Source organism: Solanum pennellii, chromosome 5 (genome assembly GCF_001406875.1).
Source record: "Solanum pennellii chromosome 5, SPENNV200".
Taxonomy (NCBI): domain Eukaryota; kingdom Viridiplantae; phylum Streptophyta; class Magnoliopsida; order Solanales; family Solanaceae; genus Solanum; species Solanum pennellii.
In genome coordinates this window covers 7,757,555-7,785,373 of record NC_028641.1, presented here as the reverse complement: position 1 = coordinate 7,785,373, position 27,819 = coordinate 7,757,555, and the positions used below count along the sequence as shown (strand labels likewise).

Sequence of the window (27,819 nt, the reverse complement as noted above, 5' to 3'; positions counted from 1 at the left end):
TTTTTTTTCAGTTCAAAATATAGTTTAACACTCATATCGTTCTTAAGTTTCATCGGACAGGAGTTACCTTCTACAATGTATCGAATTTCAATTTCTTTCCTTGATACATCAATATCCAACTCGGCCGCAATTGCTGCTTTGAGATTAGAAAACGAAATTGAATCTCCAACAACGATTCCATCAATTTTGTAACTTTCATACTGCAATTCGTTCACCCAAATTCCGGAATGTCTCATCAAAATCGAAGTATTCATCTTCAAATACCAACTGCGACAACAATAAAATTTTGCTAGCTCCAATTTTAACAGACTGTTTAAAAAAAATTGTTTTCAAAAAAAGTGATATGATCTTTGATTTTCAAATTTTGAAATTAATATCCAATTAAGTGCTAATTTAATGCTGATTAATGATCTGTTACCACAAATTAAGCTGTTTTAGTAACAATATTAAATTTACCGTTTTTACCCCCTATTTTTTCTTAACAGTTTTAAGTTACCATGTATCATTTACCATGTATCACTACAGTCTAAAGTATCACGACTCAACAAATTTAAGGGATTTTTTGTAATTACTAAACTTGTCGGGACAGAATGTAATTATTGAATTAAACTATGGGATTCCTTAAATTTTTACTTTTTATAATGTACATTGAATGTTTATAAATAGTGTATATTTGTTGTATCTAATATTAATTTATATAATATGTATACACAATATATACATTTTATCAGTATCCACTGTAACTATTGTAATATTATACACTTATATTTTACATAATATTTAGTGGAGAAAAATAATTTATACAAGGAATATTTTGGGGCAAAGTTGGAAAAAAAATATCAAATGAAACTGCCCCCATGCAGGATCGAACTACAGACCTCCAGTTTACAAGACTGGCGCTCTACCACTGAGCTATAGGGGCAGGTGTTGTTTAATAAATACAATATATAAATATAATATATCGTTTTGTAGATATATCCAATAAATATGTGACTTGACCATCAATTTACAATATAAACATGCACAACCACTTTGGGTATAAACTTGAAACAGAAAAATACTTTATATAATTGGAAAAGCTGTTTATTGATTCTTCGTTAATACATCACACACTCAAATCTCAAAAACAAGTACATGAATATGAAAAGGCCAATACATGGCATTTTTATTCTAAACATTAATTAAAGTAAGCACAAACAATACTTAAAAAAAAACTCACTAGAGAGGTCATTTTATTCAAATATATATAGTCCCTCTAGACGCGACCCAACTCCTCATAAATCCTCAATCAGTGCAACAGCGGTACATGATAAACTTCTCCATGGGACGACTACATTCAGCACAAATCACTCTCTCAGGAATATGTCCAGAGGTACTCGGTAGAATTAGTCGAGTACAATGATGTGGACTATGAAGATCACGAAGTTGACGGTCCAATGCAGGAACAAATGTAGTTATATCACTCACTTCATTTCTCCAACGATCAAATCCCTTCATAACTTGCACTATCAGATCACCTTTACCTCTAGTCATCTCAGCCAATCCGCGGCTGAATACAGCCCATCCAAGATCACTTCCTTCATAGCTCAAAATCGTCACAATCTCCTGAAGGATCGGGTCAGTTTCACCGGGGATGTCTTGTTGAGTCCTAGAGTGCCACATGCTTTCTAGCCTTTCCCAAAAGAACCAAATTAGAGTTTGGTCTTGCACCACATGGCTCAAGTTTTCCATTTGGATTATTGAGCTGTTCTTCCGGACTCTTTCTTTTGGATTCTTTTTCCCCACGTAGAGCATCTCTAGTGGAACGCGAGCTGCATTTGCAACAGCTCGCGTTGATGAGGTGAATGATCTGATCCATTCAATATCTTCTCCTCCGTACAAGCATATGCATTTGCCTTCACTTATCTGGAAATATATCATAATTAAGACACATATCGTATTATAATAAGTAGATGTGTTTCGTACGTACCCAAGTGAAAATATTTTGATCAATGGAATCAGCTAACAGTTCAACATTCCAAGTTTGTTCCTTCCACAAAGCTGTTTCCCTAGCTTTGGTAAATGGAAAAGCCAAACTTCCCCAAATCCACAATATATGGTAAGCATTATTGTTCGATTCTTTGCCTTGTGGATCAAGAACAACAAGCTGAGGCTTCTTCTTGAATCCCCACACCTCTTTAATGCACCTTAACACTGCTGGATCGATCATCGATGGATGTGCCACTGTATACCATGGCATTGAAGCTTGTACTTCTTCAAATTTCATTTGTTTTGCATCAGTCCATGGTGTTACTCTCTTGTCAACCACAGGGATCCATACAACATCATAGTTGCTCTCTGGCCTGTTTGGTTGTGTCTTCGATTCATCGTACATGTGGTGGAGAACAAAGAGCTCTTCGGGTGCAATGTCTAAGTCGGAGATCAAAAGTAAAACATGCTTCCTTCTTAGCACATCAAGGCTTACCTGACAAATGTATACGAGTTCAACTTCTATACACTCTGACAGTGTGAAAAAAAAAATTCTTTATAGTATTAAGTACAAAGTATTACCCTTCTCTTATGAGTTCCATCAAAAAGTGGAAGCTGATCATCCATGGAGTGGATCAACATTGAGAGTATCTTCATGTTATCAAGTTGAGGTGTCCTGAGAAGTCGTAGAATTGCTTCGAATTTGTCATATTGCCTCTTCTCCTCTGTATTATTTATATCACAAAAATGACACTTCAATTAAATATCACAGTTCTTTTACATCACTTATAAGAATGAAGATAGTAAACATTATAACTTACCAATCTTTTGGTGACAAAGATTAAGAACCTTTTTGAGATGATCCAATATGTTTGCAAGCTTGTGAGCCAAACTAGATATCTCCCAAGCCTCAGATGTTGAAGAAATTTGCCTAATAAACATTACACATACCATATTCATCAAATTACATAGTTGATGATCTCACGATTGAGTGTTGAAAGAGTGAAGAAAACGTACTCGTGGCCAATGGCAATGAGATTCAAAATCATAGCAGCACACATGACAGCAGCCCTCATAGTCCAGTAAGCAGCAGTGGAAATATGGGCAGTATTGATCAACATTTCCAATTCTTGTGTGATAACATGTTGATTTTGAGACGATTGAACGTCTCTAAACTCGATAATACACTTTGTTACATCCAGCATTTTGTCGATCAGATCATGGATTGCATCGAATTTCTGCTTGAGAATATCCTGACGTGTCATTATTTCTGGAAGTTCCATGATGATTGCAACAGACTTAGCCAGAGGATTTGTAGTATATTGATGAGTAAGCAGACCAAATTCACCATATAGCTGGGCAAAAGCCGCGAAAGTTATTGCTACTTTCGTGTCCCAGGCATAGGTTGTGAGTGAGTGAAGCAGTGACATTGTTGTCGAATGAGCGTCTTCTTTGTTAGCACATTTGCTTATCAACTGTCAAATAATGACTCATAATAATCGGTTACGTTGTATCGATAATGTAATTGTTGTAGTCCTATTATTGGAAAGGTTTTAATGGGGAATGGTTGGCTACCTGAACTTCCACCTTCATAGTTATGGTTCAATTCTCCGCATCTTAAAAAAAATAAAGTTGTATTGCACTTACCTCCATTTTAATCCTTTGTATAGGATATGCCAAATAGTTGAGTATTTCAATAAGTTCATTCTGGGGAGCCTTCTCTTCCAATGCTTCCAAATGTGCTTGAACTTTAGCTTCCTAAAGTTCCCATTTTTTTTTAAAAAAAGAAGGATGAAAATAATGTTATTCTGATATAATTATAAAGTAAGTAATAGTTTAATATTTTTGATACTGTCAACATATAGGAATTAATTAATCTGTAAAGAAAAGTGAGGTGGATGATGATTCGTACATGAACATGTCCAGCAATGGGAGTAGCGCGATGCACAATGTCCTCAATAATATGAACAAGAGGCTTGACATCAAAGTCGCGGCCATCTGGGATATGAGTTTCTTCAATGTGCTTCATCATAGCATTATCATCAGATGTCAAAAACATGTGATGATCACCTCTCCTGTGTGGAAGCCTAGCTGCTAAATTTGATGTTCGTGGATTGGTCGGAGCTGTATGATGAGCAGCAGGTACCGCACTAGCTGGTATCTGTTGAGACATAATATAATTAAATAATTGAAATAACGTGATAAGTATTTAAATAAAATGATCACACAATTCAAATGTCATACCATGTCATGACTCACTGGTTTAACCACAGAATGAGGATTGATTTGGACATTCAAAGGGTTGATGTGATGGCCTGTAGTTGGATTGCTCATTGGTTGCATCCTATTGGCAGCAGATCCATTTGACATATTATTCATTGGGTTTGTAGTCATTGGGTTTGTAGTCATTGGGTTATTCATGGATACCTTTTCATTCAATGGGTTAACACTTGTCATTTATATGGATGGAAAAAGAACACTAAAGGGTTTTTCGAAAGGCAAGTGTAGTTAAATATTGTTGTGTGTTGTAAAAATATTGAGAAGGGGTTTAAATAGGTAATTAGAATGGTATAAAGGTGGTGGTGAATCAAGTTCTTTGCTTCTAATTTGGTCTAAAGTTATGAAGGAGGTTTGGAATTGGTCCTATGAAGCAACCATCTTTATCTTTTCACAGTAAAAAGTAATTAAACATAGCAATAATTCTCCTTGTCGTTATAATTAAGATTTTGTTCTCATCTTCACATGATGCATGCTAGTAGTCCACAAACACCGATAATTGAATTGAAAAGAATATTATTGATTCGTTGTTGTTAAGTTAACGATTTGTAAACGGTATTACAAATTTGTTTTATTGGGTTATTTGATTCGATTTTTGATTTTATAATTTTGTTGACAGTTAAATTGATAGTCTACTAATTAGGTTATATTAATTATTATTTTACTCATAACTTATACTTCTCTGACTTAAACATTTTACTATCCTATTTCTTAAAGTTTAGCATTATTTCCGGTTGTAGGCAACACAAAGTAGACTTTCTGTCTATCTATTGCGACGTATTCTCTCTTTTCGATACAAACTAATATTATTTTATATTTTCTCAATTTTATATTTGTTTGTGACAAAGACAAACAGTTAATATTGTTTTCGCAGTTTATTGCATGAGTATTTAGAAGGAATCAAACAATTCTATCTCAAACAGAAGTGGCCAATGTAGACATTTGTGTTGCATTTCTATTCTTGGTACTATTCTTGTAACACTTCAAAAATTTCTACGTTAAGATCTGAATCATTCTATAACACCTCGCAACTCTCTTCTAAAAATCTGAATCGTTCGTCGTAAGTATATGAGCTTGAACCAGATGATTTCCTACATCCTCGTGTGTTTTAAGGTCCTTTACCAAATATATCAAGGGTATCTAAAGTGATCTAAGGTCATAAGGGAACTCAAACTCCAAACCAAATTCAAAGGGCATAAAACATATATTTGACCCTAAACTTGACTTCAAATTTTAACTTTGACCTCCAATTTTCATAATGCACAAACAAACACTTTAACTATCCAAATTTTAAACAAATAAAGACATGAGTCCTACATGACACAATACACCTAAGACACCACTTAGGACAAAGAATGACATGTAGGACATTCAATTTTATACAAGTTTAAGTGTCTACTTGTGCACACCCAAAGTTGAAGGGCATAAATGTGATTCCAAGCAAAGTTAAATGGCATATTTATGTATTATGTCAATTCAAAACATTCATTTTGGCTAAGTTCTTGCTTGAGTTCATATAAAGGTCAACTTCAAACATTCATATCTCTCGGCATATAATGAATTAGGTGGCCTATGAACTAAGCTCTCAAATTAAAGGTCTATGAGTTATCTTTCCAACTCCACCAAGTTTGCCTTATTTTGAGTTCCAAGTAAAAAATTATGGTCGTTTTAATGGAAAATACCCAGATTGGGAGATTCGACGAGGTCACCTGTCCAATCGGCGATTCACCGAGTGAGTTGGCTAATCGTTGAAATATCCCGAAAACCTTAAGTATCTATCTATTTGGGCGATCAAAAGTACCATCGGGCGACTCACCAACTATTTCAGAGAGAAGACCTCCACATCGCCGATTTGGTCGACGAAATTTATTAAAAGGTCGTTTTCTTTGATTTTTATGGTTTTCTTATGTTCCCAAAAGGGTATTCTTGACCTTTTATCCTCAATAAACTTCCATAAGTCCATCTTAAAACCAGGGGCAGACCTACATATTAGGTTATGGGTGCTCGAGCACCCATTGATCCGGATATAAAATGCATATAAATATACATATATATAAATATTAAGAAAATAGATATAAAGAGCTAGTGAGCATCTACAACATATTAGTCTATTGTGGTGTGTTGGTTAAGAGTGGGTGTTAAAGGCCTTAAGTTTTTAGTGGCCCAGGGATCAAAGCAAAGATTTATTTTTCTTATTGTTACGTCTTCTTAGCTGTTCTAATATTTTTTTAATTTTTTCTCAAAGAAAAATATACCTATAAATAACATTCGTTTATGAACTATACTGCAAATGAATTTTATAATAATATGACAAAATAGTCTGGTGGACCCTTATACTTGTATGTGTTTGTGTTGTAAACCCTTCTGCTTGCTCTTTTGTTATTTGAACCCCTAAACTTATTGAAATATAATATTTTAAAGGAAAAATTGTATATAATGACAAACTAATAAATAAAATTAAATGCTATAACACACATTGATTTAATTGTGTCTTGTAGCAAACTGATTGTCAGTCATCTCTCTCCCTCAAACTCTCGCTCGCCACTTTTCCTCTCTCGCTCCCTCTCGTTTTTATACAAACACAAGTGTATAATGTAACAACCCTAAAAATGAATAAGATATGAAATGCTTAATGTGTCAAGAATGCCTATGATTAGACCAGGGTTCACACGGATTGATGCGCGTAGAGCTAGACCTCGGAACCCTTACTACAGACAAGACAACTAACTTGGGGAGTTAGTTGAGCTTGGAAAGGTTGGGTCCAACCATGTAGGACTCTCGAATACGAAGATTTACTCGAAGGAGTCTTTACCGGACTTAAAAAGAGGGAAATCTTAGGTTTGGAGGGTCTAGGGGCAAAATGGTCTTTTTCCAGGCTAAGGGTAATATCGTAGTTACCCTAAATATATAATTAATTATTTATTTAATAGGGTGGAGGGGCAAATTGGGGAGAGAGATACGAAATGGAGCTCTTGAAGTTAAGTCTTGCTCCACCCCGATTCGAACCTAGGTGGGAGCAATGATTTAATGTGATTTTTTTGGTGAATTAATTTAATAAATTATTAACTAATGGCGGATTTAAAAAGGAAAATCAGTTTTTTATTATTAATTATTATTTATTTGTTAATTAATATGTTTTTATGACTAAGTCTCCTAGTTGACTAAGTCTAAACTACTTCACCTCTTTTAACTCTCTCTCATGATCATCTCTCTCACGTTTCTCCATTTGTTTTTCACGATTGCTATCTGCCTAAACAACTACAAGAACAGAAAAAAATTACTAAAGTTCTTCGCACTTGAAGAACTCACACGAAAATATAAGAAAACAAGCTAAGTGAACACGTTAGGCAAAGAGAGGGTTTTTCCATCGAAAGTTTTGTGTTGAAAACTTGGCTTGGACGTGAGTTTTTGATAGGGTTTGGGCAGCAACTTCAAGGTTTGAAACGTCAAAATAAGGTATGAGTTTTCTTCTCTCTTGGTCCATTTCCCAAGAGATCCCTTAAGGTTCAGGTTATTCATTCGAAAACTAAGATTGTTTCCCTTTTGCATGCCCCTGTCACTAGCTCCCGATGAATCGTAGGTTGGGTATGATTGCTGGTAGATTTAGGTGTATGTTATGATTTCGTGATGAAAATGATTTTGTTTGTACACTTGAAATCGTAGGAAAGACAACCATGTATTCGAAAGTTTGAGCAATTGTGTGTATGTGCAAAAAGGTTACAGTGAATGTACTGTGAATGAGGTCTCAAGTTAAGGCTTCAAGTTTGATATTGTTTTGATTGTCATTTTACGTGTATAAACCTATGTAAATGTGATATTCATTAAAATGGAAGTGGGGCTGATTTGAGTGTCTATATGTTGGATAAACGAATCTATGAAATACACCCCAAAAAGTGTTAAACGATCCATGAATCTTTCTAAGTTTTAAATTGAAAAATATTGATGAAAATAATAAGAAAATTATTAAGTTTCCAGTAAAAATTATAAGTTTAGTTTAGGCTAAAGTTTAGTGAAGAAATATGGAAAATTTAATTAATTTTAAAGGGGTGAGGCCACCAATATTCAAATCTGTGACCTCACCCGTGCGACAACTTAAATTCGCAATAAAAGGAAAGGGGGATTCGAAATGGGGTCTACTGTTTGAGAAAGGAGAGAGCAACAATTTAAATAAATAAATTGGGAGGCGTGAGAATCAAACCCACTACCTCCAGGCAGCGAATGAAGGGAAATAAAATTAAAAGAAAGGAAGTGTGAGGCGTGGGAATCGAACCCACGACCTCAAGGCTGGAAGGGAAAATGGGCGAATTAAATAGGAAAATAAAGTGAGGTTGTGGGGGCTCGATCCCACTACCTCACTGCCTACGCATAGCTAAGTCAAATTTTAAATAAAAATAAATTAAGGAGGCTGTGGGGGTTCGAACCCACAACCTCCCAATTCTCAGCGAAGTAAAGAGTAAAATAAAAAGAGGTTGTGGGGGTTGATCCCACAACCTATTGGTCTAGGGGAACTGGACAACACAATTTTAAATGAAAAATAAAAGGGGTTGTGGGGGTTTGATCCCACAACCCTTCGGCCAAATAAGAGGAGGATCCAAGGAGAAAAATAAAGATAGAGTATTGATTTTGGGCCTCGATCTAGGGTCCCAATGTCATGAAGACTAAAAATAAAGTCAAGGAAAAATGTAAGTATTGTCCAACGGATTCGAACTTGGGTTTCCTTGCCCAAATTTTCATATTGATACATAAATCATACGTGAATTAAATGTTCAAGAATAGTGCCATCTACTTAGATCGAAATCGAAATCTTCGCATACATACAAGATGCATAAGTTTGTACTACATAATCTTAACAAGATATGAGTCACTTAACGAACTATGAATGAAGACACATGGTTAGTATGTATAGACCCATAAGTCTAGCATAAGTTTAAGAATAAGTGAACCTAAGATGTATATAAAGAAATGAAGTAACCCTAGAAGGGTTAAGTACGAGTTTTAAACACAGTAAATGACCAAGTGCATTGGCATATGATGAAATGAACATTCACGTAAAAATGGGGTGAGTAATTATGAAGAGCAATTGTGCTAATGTTAATGAATGCGGTGACAACATGATATGAGGCTAATGTAAAAGATGAGAACAATCTCAAATGAGCCTAAGTAAATGTTACCAAAAAGTACTGACATATGAGAGTGTAAAGTTAATGAAGAGACCAGTCTCTATGAATATTCTAATGAAAGTATTGAGATTAACACACTTAATTCTAATGATGAGATGAGAAATCATCTATTGAGCTATGATATCCTCATACTAGAAGCCAACTTCCATGACGTATAAGTTGAATGTAATGGAACTTTATACTGAGCACCGATAGACTAGTTATGAGCGGTGATGCCTTCTTTCGGGAAGGGCAGATGTTCACGTAACTCTCATGAGATGAGACTGTCCGGCATGCCGGGTATGAGTCTCCTTATATCTCCTAGTCTTCGAACCTATACTGCTAATATAACGATCTGGCGGGATTAAATTCTCATGTACGCTAGCATGTTTTGGGTCACTTTGGCCGGTAATTCCACCCCTTTTCAGTGCGGGGGAGATACTGAATTTTCATGATGCTCACATGATCTATGTCGGTTAAAGTTAAAGTTCCCAATTAAAGAATGAGGTCAGCCTCAAATGATGCACATAATGAAATGAACGATACCAAAGGTGTTAAGATAGGATAATCAAGAGGTGAGTTAGACTCAAGTAATGACACTAGGTTATTCTTGATCATTGCACAGCAAACCCGATGAAAGTCTTAAACTACATCCTAGGTATAACTGGTGTTCACACTAGCCTTTGAACGAAATGAAATGAAGTACGTATGAATGAATGAAGCAGACTCTGTGTTTGTTAATGAAGACTCCCTAGTTGAGGTCCCAAATGTTGAGCCACCATTTTGGAAAGTCTTAATGTCAAGCCTATGATTCCAAGGTTTCATGGCATATGATATGTGCTATATGTAAGATGTTTATGCTATATGCAATATGATGTGTGTTATGTGTAAGATGTTATGTGATGTGTGCAATATGATAAGTATGATGATGCATGTTACTCTCATGACATGACTTTCCTAATACAAATTTGGAAAGCTCGTTGACTTTCCTAATCCAATTTTGGAAAGCTCACTGACTTTCCTAATCCCATTTTGGCAAGTCCACTGACTTGACTTTCCATAATCATATTGTAAGGAAAGAGCTATTCTTACTCATGCATGTCCTTGGTGTTTTCTTGCATATACATATACTTAGTACAAGTGTATACTAGTCCCATACAACTTTATATTTTTAGGTGCAGGCACATGTGGACGCTAGAGCTTACAGGTTGACGTTGCAGCTATCCGGATGTGGAGTTTTCATCCGGACTTGGTAGGCCCTCATGCTTTCGAGGATGTCTACCGTTATTATCTAGCTTAGATGTAGGCTTTAGCTAGTGGAGCATGTTCCACTGGTGTTTCTTTCCATTTTCATTTCATACTTTGTATTGGTGTCGTTTTGACAAAAATACGTTTAAGTCAATTATGAACTGTTTCTTTTATTTGATTATCACTATATTAGATGGTTGATTTGTGAACAGCTATAATATTAAGTTTAAAATATTTAGCATGAAGTAAGAAGACAAAAAGTTCATTTTTTTTGCTAAAATTAACCTAGATTAAGTAAGAATGACGTATGTAGGCTTGTCTGCGACCTCTGAGAGGTCAACGACGCCGGTCTCGTCTGGGGTCCAGATTCCGGGCGTGACATATAAAATGTGTTTCTATTTGTATAAAGTGAGAAAAAAATTATATATATACATATATTTTCATTCCCCTCTCTCCCTCTCTCAAATCTCGCTCGCCACCCACGCCTATGTCGCTTATACAAACAGAAATAAAATGTATAAATTGTGTTTTTGTTTGTATAAAGCGAGAGAAAATTGTATATATACATGCAAATACATATATCTTTGTCCTATACACTTATAATTATACAATACAAATATTCCCCTGCCCAATTTTCTTTTGTCTTTCCCTCTTTCTCGTTTTATAAATACACAAATATACAATTGATTTGTATACAACTATTTTCTTTTGTATATGTATAGCGAATTATACAATTGGTTTCTTTGTATATTTATAGCGAATTATACAATTGTTTTTTTTTTGTATATGTATAGCGAAATATACATATTTATGTTTGCTATGGAGCATAATTATGCAAACTTTGCTATAACATACAAATATGACTTTTGTGTTTACTATAGGGAAAATGCACAAGTACCCCCTCAACCTATTCCCGAAATTTCCAGAGACATACTTATACTATACTAAGGTCCTATTACCTCCTGAACTTACTTTATAAGTAATTTTTTGCCCCCTTTCAGCCTACATGACACTAGCTTGAAAGGAAAAGTCAACCAGCGTTGGGCCCCCAAGATAGTGTCACGTAGACGGAAAAGGGGTGAAAAATTATTAATAAAATAAGTTTAGGGGGATAATAGGACCTTATTATAGTATAAGTGTGTCTCTGAGATTTCGGGCATAGGTTGAGGGGGTACTTGTGCATTATCCCTTTACTATATGTGAAAGTTGATCTATTTTAAACACTATTTCTAACTTGACATCTTATGTGGCATCTAATACCAGCGTGTGTGTAAACACTCCTATTAGGAGCGTGTGACCCTTGAAAAAGGGTCTAAAAGTCACATTATGGCTTTTATATAGTCATCATCTTCCTAGTTGGATCTAACATCATTGTTAGATAGCATTTGAGAGGTTTTCTTGGCCTTTTATTTTTTTTATCTTTCCCCCCAAATTTCTTCTCTATTATTTATTGTTATTTCACTGTTTTTTAATTACGAAACCCACCATAAAAGGAAAACACTACCCCCAAACATCTTACACTTACAATAAACATAAAACAAAGATAAATTCCAAAAAATTTCAAGAAATCAATGTAATCGACTAAAATCCAAAACCAACAAAGACACAAATAGAAGATCAAATTCAAATTCAACAACAAATAGTTAAAGAGTTTAATTTTAAAACAATTAAAAAATGGTCAATTTTGAACCCAAAGATGGATGACAAGGGTATTTTGGAGCCAATAAGTGGATGAAAAGGATATTTTGGAGCCAATAGGTGGATGAAGGGTAATTTTGTACCATTTTCAATACTTTAAGGGTATTTTAGGCCCTTGTCCGCTAAAAAAATTAAGCACCTACTATTGTAAAATCCTGAATCTTAGAACCTAATAGCATCATTATATGTATAGAAACTCTCAAATTCTCCTTTTTTTCATTCTTCCAAAGATAGAGAGCTCCAAGAAAAGATTTCTCCAATTTCTCAAAATCTAAATGCTCATAGTTCAAGATTCTCTTCAATAATCCTAAGGTTTTCAATCCAAGATTCTTGCCCGCTCTTTATCTCTAAGAAACTGCAAGAAAGACAAAAACTAGAGTTTCAAGTTTTTTAAAACCAAGTTTTTCTTCAAACTTCTTCAAGAACTTTATTCTATTAAGTATATAAGGCTATTCATAGTGTTAGACTAGAGCTCGTCCTCATGCTTTACATCTCAATTTAATTGGTAGCAAGTTGAATCTAGGGTTCTGCCCTCAATTTATGAAGTTCTTGCTAGAGTAATCTTAATTTCAGGAATGCTGCACTAAGTGACCAACTACCTCATTTAAATTTACTAGTTTCTAGAGTGTATCCCATCCATTTTTTAATAAATTCGTTAGGACGATTAAAATTCTATGAAGATATGGTGTAATTATCAATATTAAAGTGCAACAATCTCAAATAAATGTTATAACAATAATCTTTTCATAGAAAATTAAATTAAAGAAGATGATAGAGAGAAGATATAAAAAATAAACATAGAAGGAAAAAAAACAACATACGCATAAATAATATTATTACGAATTGCATTTACATGTTGGTTTCAGTCATATGTATGTGTTTGCAACACTATATTAGATATACGACAAAGTAACACAATCAAAATCTCTCATTCAAAGTAACAATTTTTTTAGTAATTTTATTTAAAAATTTTTATTAAACAAAAGCATATTGCATAAATTATTCAAGTATTATCAAACTCATTATGTATTAATAAAAATATTTGTTAATTAAATAGCAATTAAAAGAATAATAATACAAAAAATAAAGAAATAAATTGTATAATAATGTCAAATGATACAGAATTACATAAAAAAAAAAGGTTGTATTGTGAACTTTGCATTTGGCGTAAAAAGATTATTTAGAATGTCAAGGTTCGAGGGTGTATTGTGAACTTTGGACAACAATTATGAATCTTTGTTTCTGTGAAGTCGTTATAGCCGGCTGGAGGCCGCCATAATGGGTCCGTCACGATTTAATTAAAAAAAGTTTCAAACCAACCCATTAATATATACGAATTTCTGTTTTTGTTTTAGTGTTTCCTCAAACCATTGAAGCAGGCAAATGATACACCATTGAAACAAGTACTCATCATTCTTTATGGTGGCTCTACTTACAACAATTTTTATTTTTGTTTAAAATAATGGTCGAACTCATACACAGATTTTTGAATTTGTTGAGTTTTTCCTTCAGGTACTTTAACTACGTCATTTTTTTATTGAATAATTAAACCATCCATAACTTGTTCCTTTTAAACACTGTTGACTAATTTTGATCGACTTTTCTATTATAAATGCCTTCAATTGTGTTCATATTGTAATGATTTGGATTGAATGAAAGTCTCATTTTTTTCTAATGTGTTCAAATGACTTGAAGTAAAACACAATTATTCTCAAACATTTTCACTATCAATTGGACAATGAGTTATGAAACAATGTTTGTGTCCTCTATCAATACCCCTCACAAAATCTGGTCCCACATCAGGCAACAATGTTTAAAATGAACAAATTATGGGTGATTCAATGATCTAATAGGAAAATAACATAGTTGAAGTACCTAAGGGAAAAACCAACAAGTTTAAGAATCTATTTATGTATTTGGCCAAAAATAATCGATGAATTTCCATAGAGTTTTTGGCTAAAATCATCCCTCAACTATGACCTAAATCTAAACTACACCTTGTATTATAAAAGTGAACAAAAAACATTCTTGCACTATTCAAAAAGTTGCAAGATTCATCCTTCTGTCTTTTTTTTTTAAGAAGCTCAAGTCATCAATAAAAAATGTGTCAAATCGAATGAATATGTGTCCACACGATTAAGCTAGTCAAGTTGGGTGATTTTTTTTGATTTTTAGAAATTGAGGATTAAAATATTCAAACAAAATATATTCAAATTCTAAATATTCTTTGTACAAAAATTATCCAAATGAAACTCCATTTTCAAAAATTTCAAATAAAGTAATTATCATTTAACTTTCACAACAAAACGCCTACACAGTTTCACTAAATCACCAGTATTTTTATATATTGTATAAAATGTGAATTGCATTGTCTATATAGTATATACATACTATATAATTTTTTTATTAAAGATAATCTCTAAATAATTGCACATAATATTTTTGTGATGCTTTTTTTTTTGTATAATCTTTCAAACCATTGGATCCTATATTTCAAAACTATGAATTGTTGCAAGTCAATTTACTTGATTATGCAAAAAAAAAAAAAAAAAAAAATTAACAACACACAAAATTTAAAATTATGAGAATAAAATATATATTTGTTTAGCCATATCCTTATTCTTTTTAGATAACATTGATCTTCTCGATGTAGCTAAGACATGACTAAATTTTTTTAAAAAAATTAATTGTTCAATAAGTTTCTTAACAAGAATTAGACCGAAGGATGATTTTTGTTGTTTTTTTGAATAATATAAGAATGTTTTTTGTTCACTTAGATAATATAAAAATGTATATTAGATTTGAGTCATAGTTGAGAAATTGATTTTAGCCAAAAACTCAATTTCCATATATCTCCCTTATATAGAAGTAGGAGTTGAGTTGGACGAACATAGCTCCAAAAAGTTGTACCAAAAGCATTTCAAGTTATACTATTAAGGCCTCATAATTTTTGGCCCTATTTGATTGGCTCTTGTACACGTGGAAGGATAATAATTTTGGAATTTACTCTATTATATAAGCCAACAAGCAGTTGTAAAAACACTGCATTGATTAATTGTACCAAAAGTAGTATGAATTGTACCATTAAAGTAAGTTGAATAAGGATGTATTAGGAAATCAACATTGTATGTAGTGTTGCATGGTTCTTTTGTGTGTCCCCCACGTGTCCTCATTAAGATTTGATTTCATTGCATGTCGATAATCTCTCTCTGTCTCTGTTTTCTCAAATTTTCTGCCTTTTTGTCAATCACACTTTTTCTATTTTAGTAGCTTCGGGTTTTATGGTGGTTTATTCTAAGGTACTTTTAGTTTGTTGATTCATCTTTATTTCTTTATACTACTAATGTTAACCTGATTTTGCGAATCTTACTTTAGGGTTAAAATTTGAGTTTTTCGGGTCAGATTTGATAAATATGATTGTGGTGCTAATCGGAAAGAGGAGCATGTTAAAACAAAACATTTGCAAGAATCTCTGAATTTGGAAACTTTATGGATGGTGGTAATTCTTGCAGGTAAAACCCAAAATATAATGATTTATATTCATGCCTCTTACTCTGGTTCCATTTAGGATTGGAATAATTTCAGGATGCCCTTATATTTTTGATGTTTGCATGACATGGAGCTCTTCTTTTGATAGGACGTGGAGTGCAAATGTGGATGTTGACCGCATGGTAAGATGAAGGCTTGAACAATTTTTGATGATCTTAGTCTAGCATTTGATTATAAAATGTTCATGTCACTTTTCAATCAATAAATTCAACCCAAACTCTATAAATTATTATTGTCAGGTGTGGCCAAACTTGTGAAAGTGTATGCTTCTTAAATTTGCTGGTAAGTTTATTATATGTGGATATATTTCAATTGTAAAAACTTTTCGGTTTATATTGACCTAAGGAATGTTATGGTTCTCCTCTATGAAGAAGAGTTGAAGGAGTAATTTTGTGTTTATGCCTAGAAAGCTAATTCACTCGAAGATATTCTCTTCTAAAAAAAAACTTACAAATTCTAAAGAATATTTAAATTTAATGTCTGAATATTGCGATTTACCGTAGTGAAAATCTGCTAATACCATTGTTTATAATGTTATACCTTTATAATGTATTTCTTTCGAGAAATAAAGCTAATTTCGGGATAATTTTTCAGTGTAGCTTCTGTTGGTGTAAAATACCGCAAATAATAAATTACAGTTGAAATAAAATGTACAAAAATTGAATAAATTATCATTTAGGCTAAGATGCGGATATTTCATGTTTAAATCAAGTTGGAGATGAAACTTATTACATAACATATAATTATCTAATGACTTCATTTGCAACTCTTTCTCCCCTTCATTTCAGTGTTATAGTAGAAACATCCCCTAAACTATTTGATGTTGGAAGTTAGGGATTTTAAAATATAAAAAAAATGGGAATATATTGAGATATTCGACGCAGTTGAGTTTCCTTTAGTTTCTTCTGCTTATGTCTTTAAAAAATTTAGAGCCATTTAGACTATTTTTTATTTTACTAATATGCACTTTATAGTTTTATTACATGGAAGAAGTAGCAAAAAGTATGATTTGAGAAGTAAATAGAAGAATTTACATGTCAATCTCTTCAAAAGTAAAGTCAATAACTGGTAGTTAAGACATGAGACACCGGAGCTGATCTTCAACGGATGAATCAAGGTTAGATTAATTAGTTAGTTGTTCAAATTATATCCAATAATTATCATCATTCAACTTAGTTCTTCTCTATAGAAATTTAGAGACTATAATTATATTATTGAATGGATTAAATAATCTCTATAATACTATCCATTGGTTCTTCTCTGTATTAGATTATTGAACAAATTGAATATTCTCTATAATACTATTGATAACCAAACTTTTTCCCTAATGACCTCAGTACTTGAAACCGAATTGCGTGATGCATCACATGATAAATTTTTGTCAATGATACATGAGGTTTATTTGTTGAGGTTGACAAGATGTTAGATATGAAGTTCAGAATTTGTCATTTAGCCCTCTATTAAGTCTTTCCTTCTCATTAACTCCCATCACACGCAAGATCAATTCTTTTAAGTGAATCTTTTTATTCCATTGCTAAATGCTATCACATATATGGTATATGGCATGAATATTCTGTCATGTATTAGCCTTTTGATTACTACACCAGATTATGGTTATCAGTGTCTTTATATCTACCTTTTCTCTGACCTAAAATTTTAACTTGTGTTGTGTTTTAGGAAAAGGCTAAATCAGACTTCATAATCTTTTTTTCCCCGAGAAACCATTTTGTGTGTTATTCCAGATAATGAAGAATACAACTATGTTGCATTTCAATTTTGGCACCCTCTTTGAATCTGGTCAGATTATATTGTATGTATCAATAAAAAAAAGTATTTTCCATATTGATAATTTATAGGTTTTACTTTCAAAAATGTGCAAATGCTGCTCCAAACAAGCTATTTGTTGGTGTTGGTGACCCAAATGTTGATCACAAGTGTTTGTAAAGGCATGAAGATATGGACACTGTTCGTAGTGTCTATTATGTGTCTCCCAGCAATCCTGGTTCTGATGTTGCTGGAGAAATGGTTGTTGCTTTAGCTGCTGCCTCATTAGTTTTCTGGTCTGTTGATCAAGCTTATTCGAAAAAGGTATTCGGAAATGCAGTTAAAGTTTTTAGGTTTGCAGTTCAATACAGAAGGTCTTATAGTGATTCAGTAAGCTCTACACCCTTGGTAGCCATAACAACTAAATGTGGACGGAGGTAGTATGATATTAAATCTATATTGCAGTAACCATTGAATTGAACTTGGTGAAGGTTTTTAGAAGACTAATTACTCAGATAAATTATAAATTGAAATGATGTGCCAAATCTTTAGCAAACTTTGATATTTAGTTTTAAGCGATATTTGTGCACTTTCTTTTAGTAGTCACTCATTTACACGTGTTTTGCTCTTGCAAGGAGCCAATCTTGATGATTCCTTTGAGAATTCAAAAATTGGAAGATCAATATTGAGAAATTATTGGCTTTTGTTGTCGTTGTTGATTTTGTCTGACTGTCCAAAGAATCCAGGTAAAGTGAATCCATTGCTTCCATATAATATGGTGTGAAATGTCATGAACATGAGTTATTTTTCACTATAAATTTTCTCAACTATTGATACTGGATAGGCTATAGCCTATAAGCTAGGCAAGTTCCTAAGTAATTGAGTCTATTCTCCTGATTCGGGGCCCTTTCGAGGATGTGGAGTAGGCTGGGGAAGATGTAGCAACATTATATATGGAAGATCTTATAGGTGAAAATTACATATTTTGTAAGCTTAGTTTCATTAATCATCTCACAAATACATTTGCCTTATCAGTGTACTTCATATTTTCTATTTTTTGAGCAGTTAAAGTTCCTTTTATTATAAATAATGATCTGTGAAGTTTCTACAGAAGAGAATTATGTTCTCTGTATTTTTTTTTGATTGTTAGGACATACTCAATTCGAATAATTTCGCAAGCAAATGGATCTGTGGTTATGAATTCTGTGAAATGCATCTGCACTATTTATTTAATTAGACATTTATCGAGTCTTTTTCATAGTAGTATTTGATTTGCAATGTGTATACAAAATTTAGGAAGATGATAAGTTTATACTGTTCAACAATTAAGGTTTGCTTAATTTTGCTTCAGGTTTTTTGTCAAAATCTTAGCTTGTGACAGCAATGCAGAGAGAACTTTTGATGGATGGGTTTTTCTTTGAATCAACTATTGAAGATTTATTTAGTTCTTCTTTATTTTATCGGAACTACAGTGATTACAAAATTCCTTTTTATATGATGTAATGATAATTAAAATGCTTTTGATTCAAGTGTAGATTAACAATGACACGGTAGACAAATCAAAACTCAAGTCATTTTCTCAACAATACACAAATATACGTGTTGGGCCCGTGCTGGCACGGGTCTGCCCATCTAGTATATATATATATATATATATATATTTCTTTTGAGAAAATGAACAAATTGAATCCACCCTTCCATAAGTACAACAAAGAAGTTTTTTTAATTACACATTCCAATAGATCTGGAACTTGATGGATATAAGTGATTCTGGAAAGACCAAATATAACAAATAAACAGACACAAAATTAAAAATAAAAATGACAACTGCGGTAAGAATCTAACATAAAAGTAGAACAGTTCGTTATCTAAGTTATGATTTATTGATGCCATTTCTGGTCAAAAAATATATTCTCATAGTTAAAAGGAGGTCCAACTATTTAGAGCCTGTTTGGCTCAGCTTAAAAGCTGGTCTAACTGACTTAAAAGCTGGTTTTTGACTTATTTAACTGTTTGGCAATATTAAAAATAACTTATTTTAAGTTAAAAAAAACTTATTTTAAGCCAAAAGTTAAAAGCTAGGGTAGGGGTGTTTTTTTTTTAGCTTATAAGCTGTTTTAAGTTGACCACATTTTTATCTTTTTGCCCTTTATATTTTTATACAATCTCCAAATTACCCACATAACCCTAACATCTCTTTCTTCTATTTTTCCCTTTTCACGTTTGGCATAGCAACTTCAGCACTTTTATCCAAATACATAATTGCTTATTTTAAAAATAAGTTTCGGCAATTTCAAAAGTACTTTTTTAAAGCTGCTTTTATTAAGTCCATCCAAACGGGCCCTTAGAAGGGAGATGAGTGAAGTGTGTCTTAAAATAAAAGTAAGAGACATGAAATCAGGTTAAAATTATTTAATAGTGTTTACATCGTTTGATGCGTATAAGTTAAACTCAACACAAATTTATAAAGAGCTGCAAAATCAAATCTCGCCCGAAAAAGTTATATATGCTCTTTTTGTCTGATTTCTTTTTGTTTACATATATATTTCTTTACCCAATATTCTCTTTCTCTTTATTCTTTTTTATATTTGCATGTACATTAAAGCATGTATTAGCTTTTTCCTGTTTTTGCTTGTGGTGGTCCCGGCAATGGCAATTCTTCTTTTTCTTTGTTTAATTAAACGGTGTTTTTTTTTAATTAATTTGACTACTATAGCATTATTAGTAACCATATACTAGTATTCAGTCATAATTTAAACGTAGTAAATTCTCCAAATCTCGAATCCACTCATAAGAGAGTGTTTTAAGAGTAGAATGAGTCGTAGTTGAATTTTACCGATTAATGGTGGTTGCAATTTGTTACCAAATTTGAATATAATTTTTTGTACGTTTTTTAGTGAAATTCTCATTTTTGTCACATTTAGTTAATGTTCAATACAATTCTCTAAATCTAGAGTACTGTCCTCTGTGTTGAACATTTTTGTCTAGTGTTGATTTGACTCTCTTCAGGATCACGCAACACCAAAGTGTTAAAAAGGGACCAACAAGGGTTCATATGCAGTGTAGTAAGTACTCCTTCATTCTTAACTGAGAGGTTTTGGGTTCGAGTTCCTTTGGTACAGAGTCATCTTTGTTAGGTGGGCTTTACCCGGCCCCAACGTGGGACTTTCCTCGCATGAATTTAGATTTAGTCGAGCTCCAATGTGGATATTAGACTGTGGAACTTCTCGATGCTAATCTAAATTTAGTCAGGCTTTGATGTGGGTACCGCATACGAGACGTGAAATGAAAAAGAAAAAAAGTGTTGAAACGGAACCGCTAGTACAAATTAAAATGATTCTTTAATGTTGCAAAAAGAAATCCCCTGATACAAGTTTGAATAAGCATCTCTTCTTTTGGTGGTGTCCACTTATTTTTAATATCACTGTAGAAACAGGAACACTTTTTCTTTTCCAACACATGAACATATATGCACATGATCAAGTATACAAAGAATGAGCAAAGAATTGTATTCTATGTGACTTCTTAATCATTCTGGCAATGAACTTGCTTAGAGGTCAACAATTTGATCCATGTCTCCTATCATCTATACAAGAAGATCTTTTGATCATGAAGATTCTCCGAATCCATGATCCTAATCATCGTTATAAGATCGATGCTCGCCAGTTGCTTCATGTTGTTGAGAGCACCATGCATTGCATCTCACCTAAGGTTATATATATATATATATATCTATTCTTTCTTAATGTCTAAGTTATCTTCTTTTGTATATGTTCTTTATTCATGTATATTTGACTTGGATTATTCTACCGTATAGCTTTGATTATGAGTTTTTTCCACCTGTGTTTATGTATTCGTTGAGTTTTTCTCCATCATACATACAATCATTAAAAGAAACAAGAAACGTGGGCGTAATATGTTGTTCAGACTCTTCAAAAATGTCAGTAGGGGCATATCGGATCCTCTAAAATAGTGCAGCTTTGGAGGATCCGACAAACAAGACAGTGAGAGTTTTAGGCATATAATTTAATGTAGCAGCATGACACGTTTGGTGTTTTTTCGTTTCAGTTCTCTGATCCTCAAAGCAATTATATGAATTCATGGAATGTTGAAGTGTTTGGGTTGGAAGAAAAGCTTGGATATACTATTAAAAAGATTTCACATGAGGTAAGTGCTTTCTCTGTGTTTTATATTCATATATGCTTTGTTCCTTTCCTCATTGTTCGTGTTCGTGGAGCTAAATTATATTAATCTGGTTATCGTAGATTCTCTGCAAATGCCATGAGAATGGAGACTTACATGAAGAAACTATGATGTTGGTTGAAACTTTAGGTCCTTTCAGATGGGATGCTAAAGTAGTTATGACACTAGCAGCTGTTGTTTCAATATATGGCGAGTTTTGGCTCATAACACAGCTAGTCCATCGTAACTCTTTGGCAGCTTTAACTGCAAAGCTTAAGCAAATGCCTAAAGAATTGAACATGTTAACGATACAATTAAAAGCTTTGAACTTGTTGATCGATACTATGATTGAGGCAGCAAATCTTGTCCTCGACTTTGAAGGCCTGCCTTTGCAACAACAACTTTTAGATGATGACACAATAGTTGTTACAAAGTCGAAGATGTACATAACAGTCTACTGGATTTTAAGAAGCTCGATATCATGTGTTTATCAGATTGCAGATTTCAGGACCATGAAAGATAACCAAGTGCATGTTTTTTCCCTTTTCCCTTCATTTAAGTCATTTAGTATGTAATGTCTTTTAGTTTGTTAGTTCTTCATGATCTCTTCACCAGTAAATAAGTTGACGCGAAAAACCTAAATCCAGGCATTCAGATTCAACAACCATTGCAGCATGGACTCTCTTCAGCTTGGTATACAAGCTAAGTGGCTTATGCAATGACCTCAAAGAGAAATTACGTACGTGCCAAATGCAAATAGGTGATTATCTTTCTACGATCCCTTGTTATAGAGAATATCCTGTTCGACAAAATTCACATGAAAAGAAGTTGAAATTCTTTTGTTGTTCTCAGGTAGAAAGTTTCCTGAAAAGATACGCGATCTTTTCAAAATGTCCCATTTTGACAATCAAGAGGTGCTTCGTGTGTTATTCTCGTTGAAGAATGACTTACCACTGAAAGATAGTTCACTAGAAAAGGTACTTTTTGTTTCCGTGTTAAGTTATTTTCTTAATATGTAAGTGGAGAATCAATAGTACTCTTGTGAGTTAACAAATGAATGCTAGCAGTATTATGGCATCCAAGAACTGGAAAACAAGGTGGTCATACTCTTGATCTCAAAGCCAGAACTCTTTACCTCAGAGAAAATATTTTATCTAGTAAAACGAATGCATGATCATCCGTTACATAAAGAGAAAGAAGGAAGCTATGCAATATTATGGGTTCCAATTCCGTATTCACAAACCTGGAGTTTGACTGATGAGATGAACTTCCAGTTTCTGTCAAATTCATTGCCTTGGTTCTCAATCCGACACCCATGGTCACTACATTCATCTGTGGTTAACTTTATTAGACAAGAATGGAGCTACAAAGATGAGCCCGTAATGGTAGTATTAAGCACTGATGGTGTTGTGACAAACTTAAATGCTATTGACATGGTATGGCTATGGGGGGCCAAAGCATTTCCTTTTTCAACCTCAAAAGAAAAAGAGTTGTGGGAACAGGAAAACAGGATCTTGGAGCTTTTAATTGATGGGATTGACCCTTTATTGACCAATTTGGTAAGCTTTTCATATGTTGCCTTTTGCCTTTTAACCAATAGTCTAATGCTCTTTACTGGTGCTTTTAGTTGTTAACTAACAGAATATATTTTTTTTTTTGATGTTAGGTAGAGGAGGGTAAACATTTTTGTATCTACGGAAGTGATAACATTAGTTGGATTAAAGAACTCAACGATACATTAAAGAAAATTAAAAATGCTGGAATTCAGCTTGAAGCTGTTTATGTTGGCTATAGAAATCCATCTAAAGATGCAGAGAACATTTTAGACATCAGCATTGAAGATAATTTGAGTGTTTCCCTATCTACGACGAAGATGAAGTTGTTCTGGCTTAGGCTGGAGAGCATAAAGAATTCAGTTGCTAGAGTAGAACAAGCAGCTCACTATAGCAGCAGTTTACAGAAAGTGTTGAGATTGCTGGATGCTTGTGAAACATCGAATGATTGGATGATTATCGGAAAGGGATTATCAACTGATGTAATGATCCTCAAGGGGAGAGAAGTCCAAGAATGCTTAAATCTTGTTCCGGGAATGACTGAATATGTCATGAAGTTAGGATTATTTAGTGCTATTAGAGGTGCAATGGGATCTCCTCTGCCTGTTAAACCCTGCTATCACAACAAGATCCTTCCAGCTGAAGAAGGATTATTGAGTGAAGAAACTGTAGTTTGCTCGCGTTGTAATCGTCCTGTGGAGAAGTTTATTGTCTACCAATGTAATGTAACAGAGACAGCAGAGGCAAAACAGGAGGCAAAGATTGATTAGCTTTTGAAATAATGTATTCTTAGTGAGGTCTTATTACATAGAACTTTAACAAACTCATTGTGAGTAAGCATTCTTGATGAGTGATCTGCAGTTCTGCATTAACACATTTACTCTTAAATTTAAAATACAAATGTAATGCAGTACCATGCATGTTTTTTTTTGTATGATGAAATTGTCTCAATGAGATGTTGAAACATCCATGTTAAAGAGTCAAAGAGTGTTGGTTAGTTTGAACTAGTAAGCTTATAAGTATTGTCTGCTCAATTTCAGGTTAGAACTTGAAAGTTGAATGAAACTAAGTTCCATTTGGTAGACTACTTGTCTATAGCTTGTACATCCTTAGGTTAAAGGACTAGTATATAAAAGAGCACTAGTATCTCTAATTAGATTAATTGAATGTTAAGTGCGGAAAGGATCGATTAAAGGATAGTCTGGTGCACTAAGCTTTTGTTATGTGTGGGGTCCGAGGAAGGTCGGACCACAAGGGTCTATTGTACGTATTGTTACCTTGCATCGAACTCGTGACCTCTTAATCACGTGCCATCAACTTTATCAATTGCATTAAAGCTCTCCGTCTTTATGGTTAGTTAAGATGGAACTAATGCCTTAATTAAAAGTGCAAGTGTCATGAGATGAACATAACTACTAAGACTAATTACAAGAGTGATCAATTTTTTTAATCTGAATATGATGAAATGGTGTTTGCATATCATCCAATCAAATATGAGCTTTCGTTTTATGTAATGGAAGAGACTAGAACTTTAAATTAACTATACAACTTTCTATTGTACATCATGCAAAATATTATTTAGGTATTTTCTTTTTCTTTATACCAAATAAGAGTCTCATATGTATATACGGTTCTAAAAGGAAAAATTTCACTTATCTCAGAATATTCAGTGGATTATTTAATTTTTTTTCTCATCTGCTGCACAAATTAACAACAACAACAACGTGATTTTGTGGCAATTATTTAGCGGAAATAATATAATGATTGCTATATTATATTTAGAAGGATAGATTGATTTTTATATCGCGAAGGATGATAAATGATTTTTGAAATACCATTAGCACACTAATTACTAAAGTTAAAGATGAAAACCAACATTAAAATCCTCAAACAGCAAAAAAGAAAAAAGTAACCAAAAACAGTGAAGCAAATAGCAAATAAATTAAAGCACCCCATAATTGGTGTATGAGAAGTCATTGTCAATGTAAAGATTTTACCTCAGCTTGTACTAAACATTTTGTCCTTTTTTATATTCAGTTACCTTTTCTTTTACCAAGCACAATTTCCTTGCTTTTTTCAATTGTTTAATTATACTTTGCAATATTCCCAAGCTTCAAATTGGTCCACAAAATCATCCCTTTGAAGTAACCACCAAAAGTAGAAAAAAATAAATCTTAATTCTTAGCTAGATTTTCTTGATGCCTCTAGGACTTTACGATTTGACATGTTAATTTTAATCAACTTGACAAAAATATATTATGATTTATGAGCAAGGAATTTTGAACTTTGTAGAGCATATGTTATAAGTTATAATATAATTAAACTTTTTGAAACTATTTTATCCCAGTTATACTAGCTAATGTTCCATATCTTATTAGTGATTGTTTTTAATTAATCAACAAAAGTGAATAGTCTTTCAGAATGAAACAAAAGGCTAGAAATTTAATGCACTCTCTTTTTTTCCAAGATGTACTTTTATGGATTTTGAATTATATAATAATAAATGTTTTATTTTCATGAGAAAATGAGTCTAATTAACTTATACGTGTACATACTAATAACCTATGAAGTTTTTACGCCATTTGCTCACCTGAAATATATCTATAATGTAACTTAGCGCTATCAATGTATATAGTTTTCAAATTCTTAGTTAATTCCAAAATTCATCTTATTTGGTTGATGTTACCCTAGATACTTACCCTCCATGCATGTCCTTCATAATGCAAATTTATCGAAGCAAAGATATTTATAGGTAAACCTTCTTAAAACATGAAATTTATAAAGATATATATAGTATCTATTATAACACATAAAAATGATTGCATAGTGTGAAATTTTTTTAAGGACCTGGCAGAGTAGCGAAGCTAGGGTTCGAGCGAATTTAATAGTTTTTTGTAAATTCTGTATTTATACTAGATAATTATAAATAAATACTAGTTCTGGAAACGTGCCTTGCATATTTGACCTTTGTTACTGTTATAATTTATGTAGCCCAAGATATAAAATTGCTCAACATTATCTGATGTACTCCTTGTTGGGGTTTAGCAAGTGTGAATGAGAAAAGAAAAGAGAGAATATGAAAAGTGAGGGAATTATTTTGGAGGAAAAATAAAAAGTCATTTGCAAAGTGCAAATGAAAAGTCATTTCTCCCATATCGGCAAAAGAAAGGGAAATTGTTGTACTTATATAAGGAAACACTTCCATTACTTCTTAAAGAGCTAAGAAGAAGATGCCCCCTCGCGTCGTCGTCGTCGCTCGCTTGGCTTCGGCAATTGATTGATAAATTTTTTGAACAAAATTTATTTAATCAGTTTTTGTTAAATCAAATAAATCCTGTTAATATTATCTCTTATAAATTTGCGGATAACGGTAACATTCCGAAAAGTCGTTACTTTTCGAAAAGCCGTTATTTTCCTAACAGACACATTTTTCCGAAAAGTTATTATTTTTTCAAAAGACACAGCTTTCTGGATAAAATGGGTTTGAACAGATTTCTCTGTACAGACACGTTTCTTGCTGAAAATGGCTGTAAAAGGAAGTCAATTTTCGATTTTTCAAACACTGAAATTTTCCTTCTCTGCATATATTTTTCACTCAAATAAATCAAAGTGTTGATCGACTGAGTCTGTGTGACTTGTTGCTGTTCTGAAGTTCGCTGAAGTTAAAGAAATTTGAGGTACCGCTATTTCTTTAACAGGTTTAATCCGTTTTATCTTGGGAGAAATTAATCCATAACCTTGGGTACAGTGAGGGGATTAAATTTCTTAAGGACACACAGTAGTTTCTGTGGACTTGGATTACTTCTTGTATTTTATGTATTTTCTACTTCATCTTATTTCTGTTTCTGTTTATTGGTTAACCTTATAAATACAGGTTAACATAACAATCTTAAGAAATTTAAAAAGTTTCTGTATTTGAGGTTTCTGGAGATTAAAACCTTCATGGTTTTCTACTCTGCTTGAATTTTTAAAATTCATTCGATTAACGATTAAAAGAACATAAAAACTTTATCATTAAATCATAAACAGTTTGTGTAAAGATTTGTTCTTTACTGTTAGTATTTCAAATACTTAACTTATATGCCATGTGTGACAGAAAAAAGAAAAAATGACTAATTCAAGTCAAACAAATGTTGGAACAGTAAGTGCTGCAACAACATCGGTTGCACATAATCGTTTAAATGCTGCCTTAGCGCCGGCTGAGAAACCTGCAAAGTTTTCTGGAGTCGACTTTAAGAGATGGCAGCAAAAGATGTTCTTCTATCTCACTACATTGAATCTGCAGAAGTTCATTAATGAGAATGTTCCTGTTCTGTCAGATGAAACTCCGCCTGATGAACGATACTTGGTAACAGAAACATGGACACACTCAGATTTTTTGTGCAAAAATTATATTCTGAGTGGCCTGCAAGATGATCTGT

The 27,819-nt window shown here is 33.0% G+C and overlaps 2 protein-coding genes, 1 long non-coding RNA gene and 1 other non-coding gene across 11 annotated transcripts; 2 read left to right on the top strand and 2 right to left on the bottom strand.

Moving 5' to 3' along the window:
- Positions 1-850: 850 nt before the first annotated feature.
- Positions 851-922, bottom strand: TRNAT-UGU. Its single transcript has one exon. It is a non-coding gene; the product is annotated as a tRNA-Thr (tRNA).
- A 139-nt stretch (positions 923-1,061) lies between these two features.
- LOC107018558 (protein SIEVE ELEMENT OCCLUSION B-like) lies at positions 1,062-4,473 on the bottom strand. Of its 2 annotated transcripts, XM_027916810.1 has the most exons (9): positions 4,384-4,473; positions 4,213-4,353; positions 3,881-4,129; positions 3,616-3,726; positions 2,986-3,443; positions 2,790-2,899; positions 2,551-2,693; positions 1,970-2,464; positions 1,285-1,905 (listed from the first exon to the last, which is right to left on the bottom strand). In XM_027916810.1, exons 1-9 carry the CDS (start codon positions 4,423-4,425, stop codon positions 1,285-1,287), a joined length of 2,370 nt encoding a protein of 789 aa, XP_027772611.1. In that variant the 5' UTR covers positions 4,426-4,473. The 2 variants fall into 2 exon arrangements, with proteins under 2 accessions (XP_015074553.1, XP_027772611.1); XM_015219067.2 differs by having other exon boundaries at positions 1,062-1,905; positions 4,213-4,425.
- Positions 4,474-15,514: 11,041 nt separating this feature from the next.
- On the top strand, positions 15,515-19,275 carry LOC107019165. 7 transcript variants are annotated; one of them, XR_003578393.1, is made up of 7 exons: positions 15,515-15,649; positions 15,726-15,862; positions 15,988-16,021; positions 16,139-16,181; positions 16,874-17,016; positions 17,756-17,987; positions 18,299-19,275. It is a non-coding gene; the product is annotated as an uncharacterized LOC107019165 (long non-coding RNA). The 7 variants fall into 7 exon arrangements; XR_003578396.1 differs by having other exon boundaries at positions 17,756-18,409; positions 19,015-19,275; XR_003578395.1 differs by having other exon boundaries at positions 17,756-18,409; positions 18,508-19,275.
- Positions 19,276-21,036: 1,761 nt separating this feature from the next.
- LOC107019039 (protein SIEVE ELEMENT OCCLUSION C) lies at positions 21,037-24,402 on the top strand. Its single transcript, XM_015219628.2, has 7 exons — positions 21,037-21,374; positions 21,732-21,830; positions 21,929-22,374; positions 22,493-22,605; positions 22,698-22,822; positions 22,913-23,404; positions 23,512-24,402. Exons 1-7 carry the CDS (start codon positions 21,204-21,206, stop codon positions 24,166-24,168), a joined length of 2,103 nt encoding a protein of 700 aa, XP_015075114.1. The 5' UTR covers positions 21,037-21,203; the 3' UTR covers positions 24,169-24,402.
- Positions 24,403-27,819: the final 3,417 nt, after the last annotated feature.

Coding starts and splice junctions, on each gene's coding strand:
- LOC107018558 (XM_015219067.2), bottom strand. CDS start 4,425: ATGACAAGTGTTAACCCATTGAATGAAAAGGTATCCATGAATAACCCA. Junction 3,727..3,880: donor CCATTGCTGGACATGTTCAT/GTACGAATCATC, acceptor TGGGAACTTTAG/GAAGCTAAAGTTCAAGCACA. Junction 1,906..1,969: donor ATCAAAATATTTTCACTTGG/GTACGTACGAAA, acceptor ATATATTTCCAG/ATAAGTGAAGGCAAATGCAT.
- LOC107019039 (XM_015219628.2), top strand. CDS start 21,204: ATGAACTTGCTTAGAGGTCAACAATTTGATCCATGTCTCCTATCATCT. Junction 21,375..21,731: donor TGCATTGCATCTCACCTAAG/GTTATATATATA, acceptor TTTTCGTTTCAG/TTCTCTGATCCTCAAAGCAA. Junction 23,405..23,511: donor ACCCTTTATTGACCAATTTG/GTAAGCTTTTCA, acceptor TTTTGATGTTAG/GTAGAGGAGGGTAAACATTT.